The following is a 13,278-nucleotide window of genomic DNA, read 5'->3' as shown; positions in this document are numbered from 1 at the left end:
CAGACTTTATATGCCTCAGTATAGGGAAATGCCAGGGCCAAGAAGTGGGAGTGGGTGGGTGCGGGAGTGGGTGGGTGGGTGGGGGAGTGGGGGAGGGAGCATGTGGGGGACTTTTGGGATAGCATTGGAAATGTAAATGGAATAAATCCTAATAAAAAATGGGGAAAAAGAAAAAAACAACAACCAACAAAAAAACATAAATTTTCCATGTACCATGTAAATTCAGATGTATGTATACTTTTGATTTCTTTTCAACTGTGATTATATTACTTTAAAGACAGATCTTACTCATAGTATTGGTTTGTAAATTTGTAACAAAATATCTACCTTCAGTTTGGAGGAATGGCCAGCTAACTCAGTAAAGTATTTATCATGCAGAATGAGGGCCCAGGTTCAGATTTCAGGTTCCATATAAAATTCTGTGCACAGTAGCACATAACTGTAGTATTAATGTTAGGCAGGCAAGGAAGGAGGAACCCTTTGGTTTATTGGACAGTTAGACTTGTTGTATTAATGAGTTTTTATAACAGTGAAAAACCATACAGGTGTGGTGGCACACACCTTTAATCTCAGCACTTGGGAGGGAGAGGCAGGTGGATTTCTAAGTTTGAGGCCAGCCTGGTCTACAGAGTGAGTTCCAGGACAGCCAGGTCTACACAGAGAAACCCTGTCTCAAAAACAAAAACAAAAAACAAAAAAACAAAAACAAACAAACAAAAACAGTGAAAACCCCTGTCTCATTACCTATGGTATCATATTTCACTGTATTTGCATGCATATAAACACAGGAACAAAAACATGTGAGAGAGAGAAAGAGAGAGAGAGAGAGAGAGAGAGAGAGAGAGAGAGAGAGAGAGAGAGAAGGGGGAAGGGGGAAGAGGGAAGAGGGGAATAGGGAAGAGGGAAGAGAAAGGCAGAGAGAAAGGGACAGTTTTGTTTCCTCAACTCGTTATATATTTTTTAAATCATAAAAATGGAATCAAATTTACCAATGAAAAATTTTGTCCAACAGATAATTTTGCTGACATATTTTCCATGCTAAAAAATTTTAACCCGTGCAGCCTTTAGAAGAGTACATTTATCAAACATTGAATATTTGTCAGACATTCTATTCTAAAGAGTATTCCATCAAAGTATCAAAAATTATCTTATAAAGCAAACATGTTTACTTTCATTTTCCAAATTGATTACTAATAAATGCCCAGGTAGGATTCAATGTAGACAGAGCCATTAATCAAAACTATTTCTTCAAGAAAGTATCATCTCTTTCCAACTCTGCTCATACAAAAGAATTGCTAGATTCCAGGTATTCTAATCACCAAGGAGGAAAAATGAAAAGGACAAATAGGCCTGTATATAAAATGAGTATATGCTACTGAGATAAATGAAACTTCTGTAAATAGATGGAATAAAATGTTATAATCTCTCTCATAATTGACTGTAAAATGTCAAATTATAGACTCTGGTAAAAAAGCAATGAGGATAATAATTTATGTGTGCTCACTTAATTCACCGAAAGATAGTGCATGTTTCTATGTGTAGAAAGTGTGGAATATTGCCTGTGGGAAAGGATATTTCTAGGCTACATAAATAAATAAATAAATAAATAAATAAACAAACAAACAAATAAATAAATTACCCTTTCATAGAAGGGAGAAATCAAAAGGAAGGTAAAAGATGGTGATAATTGTGGCAGACCTGACTGGCATAGAATGTATATGATATATATGAAGATTAGTAGAAACTGAGATACCTCAAATGACAGTGGATATTTATTAATATTCATAAAAGTTGTACTAATCATTATTTTTGAATCTGAACAAATGTGGTAGTATATGTTATGCCCTCACAAGATAGTTATGCATTGGTAAACATGAACTTTATAGCAAAACATACTTTTCAATTAAAAAAAAGAAAAAGGAAGAAAAGAAAGGAAAGAGAGAGAGAAAGAGAGAGGAAGGAAGGAAGGAAGGAAGGAAGGAAGGAAGGAAGGAAGGAAGGAAGGAAGGAAGGAAGGAAGGAAGGAAGGAAGAAAATCATTGAGCTTGCTGTTTGTCCCCACTAAAGAGAATGCCATTTTGTGAAGACTATGGCCATAGGAGACACAAGTAAGAAGCTAAAAACAAATCAGGAGTTTAAGTCCATTCTCAGCTATGTAGCAAGTTCAAGATCATACTAGAAAAACCTTATGTTTTATGAACATCCACTGAACCTACTCTCTGGTGAAATGAATCATAGAATTTTTCCCAAAAGTATATCTCACATTTCTTAATTTAATATGTCTGACCATCCTGTGGCCTTCACAAACAGAAACAAGAAAAATGGATGGACAGCAATTGTTTTCACTATCTGGCCACTGAAAAGTACTAAAATTTGTGAAGAAAGCACTTTCCACTAGGGCAGCAAATTGTCTTTCAATGTGAAGAGCTTTTGGGAAACATCTTCAATATAACATGTGGTCAAAATGGGAGAGAGAGGAAACCAGACAGATCTGAAATTGTAAACTGATAGTAGGATGTGTCTAAGTTCCTCACCATGCTCACAGCTTAATCAGGTTTAATACACTTCTAAAGGGAGTACAAGAGTTGGAACTGTTAAGATACTGTAAAATGTACAGTGTACTGTTTACTCTAGGGGTAACCACATGGAAAATATTCAATAAATCAGTGTTCTTCCAATTCAGAGAACATGATAACTCTCTGATATCTGATAAAGTCAAACCTCCCCAAATCTTGGTTGTCTCCATGTAATACTATGGAAAAAATGCAGTATTGACCACTTATATGAGAACAACAGCAAAGTCACAGTGATATATATGTTAAATAAACCAATGCATATTCACACAGAGGTGTTTTGTTGATGTTTATACAATAATTCTGAGAGGCAAAATAGACCCTAGTGTGACACAGAGGATCAGAAAAATTTGGTTGTTCTGATAAACATTTGAAGTAACTTAATTCTTTAGATAATCAATTGTCTCCCTTTAATGCATATCCCCATGTGATAAAGTAGAAGTTACGAATAAGATGGCAGTTAGAATAAACAGAAACCTTTTTAAAGAGTATCTAATGACCCAATGATTACTAATAATAGTAATTATATGGAAGAATTTAACATTATTTGACATTGATGGAACATAATTATAAGGATATAGAGTGCTTAATATTACACAAATGATTGAAAAAATATAACTGTCTTATTTATTTCACTTTTTCCTGTTCTCCAAACCTTCTTGCATGGAAATTACCTATGAGCATTCACCATACGTAGCTTTCTTTGGACCATTAGTTTAAGCTTTCTTGTTTCAAAATAATTATGAATTTTTGAAGCTCGAATTTCTTGATTCCTGAGTTAATTGGATTTCCATAACAAAACATATTTAGATCCATAATACAAGCGTGCACACACACACATACACACACACACACACACACACAGCCAAAATATTTGCAGTGTTTGTTAGTCAATAATAGAGACCAGTGAGGCTTAGCAGTAACTTTATGTTAAAGGTTAATGTTTCTCAAATGTTCTTCTAGACAACCTCAGCTAGAAAAACATGGAAAGCTCTCAGCCATGGCAATCTGCTGTCAGATATTCCTTTACAAAGCACCTAACCTCACATTCTGGGAAAATAGGAACTGATATATTTGAGACTTTTCATTGCTCTGGCAGACATGGAAATACCCCTTTCTGTCTATCACCCACAGAGTTTGTGAGATATTCACAACAGCTCAAAGCTTTGGGAAGTTCTTCTCAGTGGACACTCCTTTAGTTAGGAGAGAGTCACGTAGCTCAGGTATCTCTCCCTTCCTTTAACATATGTTAGCCTTTCTTGTTACAAATAGAAGAAAAGTTAAACCCTTGATTTTGCTCTCAGAAATTTCATAAATTGCTAAACAGTAATGGATGGGTATGAAAAAATGTGATTTCATAGATCCCCACCTGTAACATAAACCAAATAACTCTTGAGTGATTATGGGAATAAAACAAAATTTATTTGCCACTGATACCTGTAGAACACAACTTACCAAATTTTCAGCAGAAACCTCATCCTAGCATTCAAATCAGCTACTTCCAGATCTTTATAACAGCTATTTGATCCCAGAGGTTTTTTATTCATGGAATTCCTCATGGTTTTGCAGCTCAGGGAAATTACAAGCAGGACAATTAATCAACAGTCTGTTGGTGATGTTGGTTTAATTTTATTTAATGAGATAAAGAAAGATAATCTATGGGGTATATTCCCATTGTATTCAATTGTAATCTCTACACATTTTGTATTTTAGTGAATTCAAATAAATGCATATAACTATTTGCATATTTGAGCATATATTTGTGTGGGCATCTTCATTTATACATGGAGATATTTGAATATTTATAAAGTCATATCCTTAGGAATACCTACAACAGGATATAGATATGCAAATTCTTCCAAATAAATGGCCATTTTTTTTCTTGTTCTATGTCCCATGAGATTTAGAAGTGAGAGTGTTAACTGCTAGGTGTTGTGTCACTCTGTTTTCTTGCTCATCCTCTCCTCCCCTCTCTCCTTCTGCCTATTTCCAGAAACATTGTCTTTTAATCAGAACAACTGCATGGCTACAGTACTTATATATCTTACCCAAACCTTTATAATTTGAAAAAGTTTTCTAGTTTTTTTTTCCATTATGAAAACATCTACCCACCCATCTTACTCTTTCTGGAAATATCAATCCATTCACACTATTTTTTTTTAGTATTAACCCTTCTTTACTATAAACAATTTCCATCTTTCCATTTGTATAATAGTTTTTTTTATTTCTTAATACCATGAGACATAGTAGTATTAAATGAATTTACTATCTATTGTGAGAATTATCTCCCTTGTGGAAGGAGGACTAAGGAGTGTCTATCCACTCTTCATGTGATCTCAATGATAAAAAAAAAAGTTCAATTTCAAAGTTCATACTGGAGAACTATGAGTCTGGGATTAGAGACAATTGGTACAAAGTTACTGATGGGAGTGTAGGTGACCCAGAAACAGCTACAATGAAAAGCTTTTACTCAGCCAGCATGATGGTATTTTATAGTTTCATAAATAGATCTTTAAAAAAAAACATAGGCCAGACTAAAATAAAAACCTTCAAAATCCCATTTATCTGTTTATTATGTTCTTTCTGGAGTAGACTCACTTTCCCCGTTACCAGTTTTTCTTTTTTTCTTTTTTTTTTTTAATATTTTTTTATTACGTATTTTCCTCAATTACATTTCCAATGCTATCCCAAAAGTCCCCTATACCCTCCCCCCCCCTCACTCCGCTATCCACCCATTCCCATTTTTTGGCCCTGGCGTTGCCCTGTACTGGGGCATATAAAGTTTGCGTGTCCAATGGGCCTCTCTTTCCAGGGATGGCCAACTAGGCCATCTTTTGATACATATGCATCTAGAGTCAAGAGCTCCGGGGTACTGGTTAGTTCATAATGTTGTTGCACCTACAGGGTTGCAGATCTCTTTAGCTCCTTGGATACTTTCTCTAGCTCCTCCATTGGGGGGCCCTGTGATCCATCCAATAGCTGACTGAGAACATCCACTTATGTGTTTGCTAGGCCCCGGCCTAGTCTCACAAGAGACAGCTATATCAGGGTTCTTTCAGCAAATGCTTGCTAGTGAATGCAATGGTGTCATCGTTTGGAGGCTAATTATGGGATGGATCCCTGGATATGGCAGTCTCTAGATGGTCCATCCTTTTTTCTCAGTTCCAAACTTTGTCTCTGTAACTCCTTCCATGGGTGATTGTTTCCAATTCTAAGAAGGGGCAAAGTGTCCACACTTTGGTCTTCGTTCTTCTTCAGTTTCATGTGTTTTGCAAATTGTGTCTTATATCTCGGGTATGCTAAGTTTCTGGGCTAATATCCACTTATCAGTGAGTACATATCATTTGGTAAGAAGGACACATGCTCCACTATGTTCATAGCAGCCTTATTTATAATAGCCAGAAGCTGGAAAGAACCCAGATGCCCCTCAACAGAGGAATGGATAGAAAAATGTGGTACATTTACACAATGGAGTACTACTCAGCTATTAAAAGGAATGAATTTATGAAATTCCTAGGCAAATGGTTGGACCTGGAGGGCATCATCCTGAGTGAGGTAACACAATCACAAAAGTTTTTCTAAGTTGTCCATAGTTCTTTGTATAGAGATGAATACCTATAAACTTTTCCCTGACTTCTTAAGTATGTCCATTGGTGTCATCCCAGTTCAGTTTGGTTTTTGATAGTCAAGCTGGTGAGGCTTTATGGGTGATGTTTCTGATATTTCATGTGTGTGTGTGTGTGTGTGTATGTTACTGATGATAACCCACATCCCAATTTTATTTATTTATTTAAATTCACTTTATGTCCTGATCACAGCCCCCTTCCTCCTCTCTTCCCAGTTCACCCTCATAAATCAATCCCCCCAATGCTCTTCGATCTTCTTCTCAGAGAAGAGGAGTCCATGTTGGGTATTGTTCCACCCTGGAGCATTTAATTCCAGCAAGTCTAGGTACATTATCTCTCACTGAGGCCCAACCAGACAGTCCAAAAGTAGTGGAGAATGGGGATCTAATGTCAGGGAACAGAGACTGAGACAGCCCCTGTTCCACTCTTTAGGAGAACTACATGAACACTAAGCTGCATAGTTGCTATAAATTTGCAGGAGGTCTAGGTCTAGCTTAGTGACCCAGGCTCTATGAACCCCGATGGTCCTAGGTTAGGTGACTCTTGGGTCTTCTTGTGATGTCCTTGATCCCTCTGACTTGTTCACTTCTCTCCCCCACTCTTCCACAAGACTTCTCAGGCTCTGCCTGATGTTTGTAAAAGATAGTCTCACAACAAACTACGTAATATGCCTCTGGCTCTTAGAATCATTCATCCCCTTCTTTTACAGTGCTTCCTGAGCTTTAGGTGTGGAGGTATTTTGTAGACATAACCAATGGGACGAGACTCCATAACTATGTATTTTAATCAGCATGGTATCATGATATAAGTCTAAGAGTACAGGAGTTGCATTCATACCTTGGCAGTAACCAACAATTCTCTAACTAGATATAAGATTTAATCAACAAGTGATAAAACATGTTTAGTCCTGGAATCTTATCCAACTAATAAGTACTAATGAATTTATGGTTATTGGAGGAGAATCTATATCCATTACTACATTAGCATATTCCCTAACCATAATCTAAACATTTGTTGTTACAACTACAGATAAATATAGTCTTATTCTCTCATCAAGGGAAGTTTGCAACTACTTTAGAACTCTAAGGATACTATAGAAATATTATCACTTATAAACCAGACAGTATTATATGACCAACTAAATACATTCATTTATATAAGTTTTTGTAAAAAGCTGTTACACAGACATTGCCTCTTAATCTTAGAACTTCAATATATTCTGAGTGCTCAGATGAAACTGAGACATCATTTTTACAACCAACATTACCCTGCCAAGGCTCAGGAATGTTATAGGAGAGAAAGCAAAAGGAACATAAGGGCTATAGGATGTGGACAGCTATGACAAATGGGGGCCTCTGGGTATGAGAGAAATATACTCTTGAGCTCTCAGAAGTTGCAGTTCTTAGCATGAGACCTTTCAAAGATTAAGTCAACCAACCTTTCAGCTTAGATAAATGAGGTACTTTGCAGGTCCTCACTCTTTTTTTTTTTTTTAAGATTTTTTTTCATTTACATGTCAAATGCTATCCCCTTTCCTAGTTTCCTCTCCAAAAATCCCCTATACCCTCCCCCTGCTCCCCAACCCACCCATTCCCACTTCCTGGACCTGGCATTCACCTATACTAGGGCATAGAATCTTTGCAAGCCCAAGGGTCTCTCCTCCCATTGATGGCCAACTAGGCCATCCTCTGCTACATATGTAGCTAGAGACTTGAGCTCTGTTGGTACTGGTTAGTTCATATTGATGTTCCTCCTATAGGGCTGCAGACCCCTTCAGCTCCTTGGGTACTTTTGAGTCCTTGCTCTTAATGAGAAACTATTAAAACAGACAACTATCAGATGGAGAAAAGTCATTCTTTCTGAAGGTATTCCCACTAGTAAATTGCTTGTGTTAAGGTCAAGATCACACACCCATACACATATACACAGCATTAATTAACTTAGGGGCTTATTTTAAAAAAGACAAATGGTTGAGACCAGTATATGTTGAGAGGCATGTTGGAGAAGGTGTAGGAAGGATATCAGCTGAAGGATATAATAATATAACCTTAGGAAAATTTCAAAAATAAAAAATTATAATACAAACCAAAATTCTCAAAAGAGACAAAGGAATATCTATCTTGCAGTGGATTCTATAAAAATTCTGTAAAAATTATGAGACCTATTCACTGAGAGTTCCTATGACCTCCATGTTTAAAAGTACAGGGAAAAAGTGTTATGGGTATAGAAGAGAGAGCCATATGAGAGGCCAAGCTGTCACAGACAGAAGTGCAGCCAGCTATATTGTGTATTCAACTAAAGAGCTGATCCTTTATTCTGATGTTGATATTTCTGGATAATGTCATTAGGTAGACAGACAGTAAAAGATCCCAGCAATCTGATTAATACAGTTCACATGATAATTCAAAAATATTGTAAAACTGTAAAGTATACTTGGAGAGACAACAAACAGAAATATCAACTTTATGGAAGAAAATATATAATAAAATGTTTATATTTACATACATGAATACACAAAGCATATATGTGTGTGTGTGTGTATTTTATTAGATTATCTACACAAGTTAAGAGAGAAATAATTTATGATTGATTCATTTTTCACTACAGAAACATAGTTAACAATAACTTTTTCTCCATCATATTTAAGAATATCCAATTTATCAACATAGAGTTTTAATTGTCCTGTGGGTCCTTCCCTGCAGGCTATGAAATCCTGAGGGCATTCAGGAATCTATAACTCTGGGAATCCAGAAGCTGGCATAAAAGATAGGCAGAGGTAAATTTGTATAAGATGTTTTTGGTGAAAACTAGGTAAGTTTTATAAATTACTATTCCTTTTTTTGTGTGTGTGTGTCTGTTTGTTTTAGACTTGTATTTGTTTGTAAAATCAGCACTATAGCCTTTTGATAAAGCTATGTGGTATGTGCTGGAGAAAGAGTGTCTTATATCTACAACCTTTCATTTCCTTTTTGAAACTGCTGATTGTTGACTAGAAAAGTAGAATTTTACACTAATAGAAACAAAAAATTAATTTACAATACAGAAAATTTTGGGGAAGAGTTAATAAATGTAAAAGCAAGGAGTCCAGGTGCAATAACCAAAGAGATATCCTCTGAATATCTCAAGAGTAATTGAGATGGGAGAATAAAGGATCGATATTGAGAGGCATTCCTCTGGTTAGCCCAGTGTGAAGATGACAGTTCAGAAGAAGTAGTTACAGAAAGGAAAAAAGAATGCCAATGAAGAATAGAAGTAGGACAAAAACATTGCAAGTAAAAATCTAACCAACTGCAATATTTTAAATTAAAAAAAATCAATAAAAACCACCATATTCCAACTGTGTAACAGTTTGATATAACAGGTATTTTGAATAACAATGTACTAATGATTTTATCTGCAATGTTTCACTGTTTCAGTAACTATAGGAAGAAATTGTTATCATCTGCATTACAGAGGAAAATCAGGTTAGGATTATGTAAGTAAGCCATTTGAAATCATATTTCTAAAAGTTCTTAGAATCACAATGAAAACAGCACTGTTCACAGTTCATGTTTTTAAAAGCTATAATATTATGAAGGACATTTTTACACATTCATTTTTATGCATTAACAATATTGTATTCAAACTCATAGCCCCTTTTCTTATTAACTGTCATTACACGCACATATGTACATACATATTTTCCTAAATATAAATTGCTCAGTCTGTATAATACTACTTGTATATAAGTCTTCAGGGCTGAGCATTTGCGATTCAACAGACATCTGGTGTACTCTTCCCTAGGCAAGACTGTCTCTTCTACTCTCAGTATAACGTAATTGCCTCTAGTTATCTTTGTAGAGAGACAAGCTTCAGGTTGTCATGTCTATATCTGTTGCCCTTGTTCTGCTCATATTTAAGCAGTCACGCTACTGACACTTTATGGAAGTATCTTCCGATATTACTAGGAAACAATCTCTCAGCAAACTCCCTGATCCTCTGGCTCTTACAGTTTTACTTTCCCTCTTTCAGAATACTCTCTAAACCTTAGGTGTGGAAATAACTTTTAGATATATCCATTGGGATTGGATTCCACAAATCTGCAATTTGGGTCAGTTATTTTCTATCATGGTCTCCTTCTGCTGCAAATAGAAGTTTCCTTGTTGAAGAGTGAGGACAATACTTATCTCTAGGTATGGAGACAAATGCTTAGATTTTTGCTAGGCATTATGCTAGATTAGTAAAGTAATAGTTATAGATTTTCCTCCAAGATCCATGACTTCACTAGCACTTAGTAGTTGTCTAGTTTTCCAATTTCAGGCATGACTTCTTTCTTGTTGAATAGACCAAATAGATCAATTATTGGTCACCACCAAGTTAGGTTTGTCAGCAGTGAACTCTAAGGTTATTATCTCGTGTTTGTTGTTATTGTAATATTATATATATCGTGACTTGCCTGCATGTATAACTGTTAACTACATATTATTAAAGGCCAGAAGAGGGTGTTGAATCTCCAGGAACTGAAGTTACAGGTGGTTGTCAGCTACTATGTGAGTGTCTGAAGATCAGCAAGTGTCCCTTACTGCTGATCCATCGTTCCATCTCCTTTGGTAAATGTGAATTTCTTTTTGGCATGTTCATATAGGGCAGGCACACAAATGCCATTGCAATGTCTATAGAGGTCACCAGCACTGACACGAAGTTTGCTGAGATTTCTCATTTTTATGGAAACGATATGTTTTATCAGTTCCATATAAATCCCTTTCAGTTGAAATTTGAAGAAACATTGTATTTTTTTCGATTTAGAAGCATGGCAAGTATTTGTGACCTTTCAGTTTAATCTTGTAACCACTGTCTTCCCCCTCCTCCCACTCCATGTTAATATTACTTTATACATTAGACTTTATATCTCACAAGTTGAATCCAGCTATACTTTAAGTACTAGGTACCCTAAGCAAAATTCAAATGTATTCCAAACATGCTGCTACTGGGATTTTAGAGGGATACCATGTTTCTTGGAGTATATTCCCTGACATTGCTAGGAAACACCACCCTCATCATATTGATCTGCAATGACTCCAGGCTCCACACACCCATGTATTTCTTCATTGGGAATCTGTCTTTTTTGGATCTCTGGTATTCCTCTAAAATCCAACCAATGTATTCTAATTACAGTCATTGAAAATGTGTTTACACTTGGAGATTTCTATCACCTACAAAAGAAATACAGTGTTCACCCTGGTGCTGATTATGTTACAGGAGTTTATCAGAAAAAAAAATGCTGACATTTCATACTTGTAAAGAAAACTAAGCTTTTCTGTACTCCTAGGTGCAAGCTCCCAGAGGGATGGAGAGGGGCAATCACACAGTGACTGGCTTCATCTTGCTGGGCTTCTCAACAGACCCAGTGATGCAGAAGATACTGTTTGTCATGTTTCTTGGAGTATATTCCCTGACATTGCTAGGAAACACCACCCTCATCATATTGATCTGCAATGACTCCAGGCTCCACACACCCATGTATTTCTTCATTGGGAATCTGTCTTTTTTGGATCTCTGGTATTCCTCTGTCTATACTCCAAAGATCCTGGTGACCTGCATCTCTGAAGACAAAAGCATCTCCTTTGCTGGATGTCTGTCTCAATTCTTTTTCTCTGCTGGATTGGCCTATAGTGAATGCTACCTACTGGCTGCCATGGCTTATGATCGCTACACCGCCATCTCGAATCCCCTGCTTTATGCTCAAGCTATGTCACGAAGGTTGTGTGTCTGTTTGGTTGTATATTCCTATACAGGAGGATTTGTCAATGCAATAATATTAACTAGCAACACATTCACATTGGACTTTTGTGGTGACAATGTCATTGATGATTTTTTCTGTGATGTCCCACCTCTGGTGAAGTTGGCATGTGATGTCAGGGAGAGTTACCAGTCTGTGCTGTACTTCCTCCTAGCTTCCAATGTCATCTCTCCCACTCTTCTCATCTTGACCTCCTACCTCTTCATCATTGCTGCCATCCTGAGGATCCGATCAACCCAGGGTCGTCTCAAGGCCTTCTCCACCTGCTCGTCCCACCTCATCTCTGTGACCTTGTACTATGGCTCCATTCTCTACATCTACTCTCGTCCAAGTTCCAGTTATTCCTTGGAAAGGGATAAAATGGTGTCTACCTTTTATACTGTGTTATTCCCCATGTTGAACCCCATGATCTACAGTCTAAGGAATAAAGATGTAAAGGAAGCTCTGAGGAAACTCTTTAAGTTAGCTCCTTCTGAATTCTAAATTGACACACACTTGGCAAGCCAGGACTAAATGGTAACAGACTACTTGAGGACAAGGTTGAGAAAGTAGGTATCAGAAATTAAATTTCCATCTTTTGAAATTCCACCAAAAATTTTTGAATAGGGTACATGGGTTTTTATTTAAAAGTCTATTTTTAGTGTAATAAATGATGAGTGACATTGTAATATCTTCATGTAAGTATATAATGAACGTCGTTCATATTTACTTCATGTTTACGTATGTCTAATGATTGAACTATATTCTATAGTATTGCTTACAGCCATTTGTTAATATTAAAACTGGTTTGATTGGGTGTTTGAATTGAGTGTGAAATAGGACAGAATATAATACTTCCTCAAAAAAATGAAGTTTACTTTATTTTCCCTCTTATTTTCCTTGCATAATGCCTATTATAGAGATATGAAGAAAACATCATATGGAATTATAACAGACAGGGAATATAACTTAATTTCTTCTGTCCAAATACTAGAAATGATTCTTAAATAACAATGAGTATGAATATGGGATGTTAAATTTTATTTTAAAGAAAGAGAGGGGGCAACATGTCTCTATGTGTCAACAAACATCACTGCAAAGGAAAGGATAAGAAACTGGAAGCTAACATATACCCAATGTGGTATCTATAGCTACTTGCTAAATTTTTAATTTTAATAATCTTAAAATATATTCATTTTACTAATTGTTGCCAGCCAAAACTCCAGCATACATAGAGGATATAATCATGAAGTCTCACCATTAGCTGAGAAGCTGTTGAGAACGATAACTTCTAGGGGAGAAAGAATATGTTATCTTCAGG

The 13,278-nt window shown here is 36.2% G+C and overlaps 1 protein-coding gene across 1 annotated transcript; it reads left to right on the top strand.

Moving 5' to 3' along the window:
* The first annotated feature begins 11,525 nt into the window (after positions 1–11,525).
* LOC110290180 (olfactory receptor 1013-like) lies at positions 11,526–12,461 on the top strand. Its single transcript, XM_021156673.1, has one exon. The coding sequence runs from the start codon at positions 11,526–11,528 to the stop codon at positions 12,459–12,461; it is 936 nt and encodes a 311-aa protein (XP_021012332.1).
* Positions 12,462–13,278: the final 817 nt, after the last annotated feature.

Source organism: Mus caroli, chromosome 2 (genome assembly GCF_900094665.2).
Source record: "Mus caroli chromosome 2, CAROLI_EIJ_v1.1, whole genome shotgun sequence".
Taxonomy (NCBI): domain Eukaryota; kingdom Metazoa; phylum Chordata; class Mammalia; order Rodentia; family Muridae; genus Mus; species Mus caroli.
Note: the sequence above shows the minus strand (reverse complement) of the source record. Positions and strands in the feature narration are given on the sequence as shown.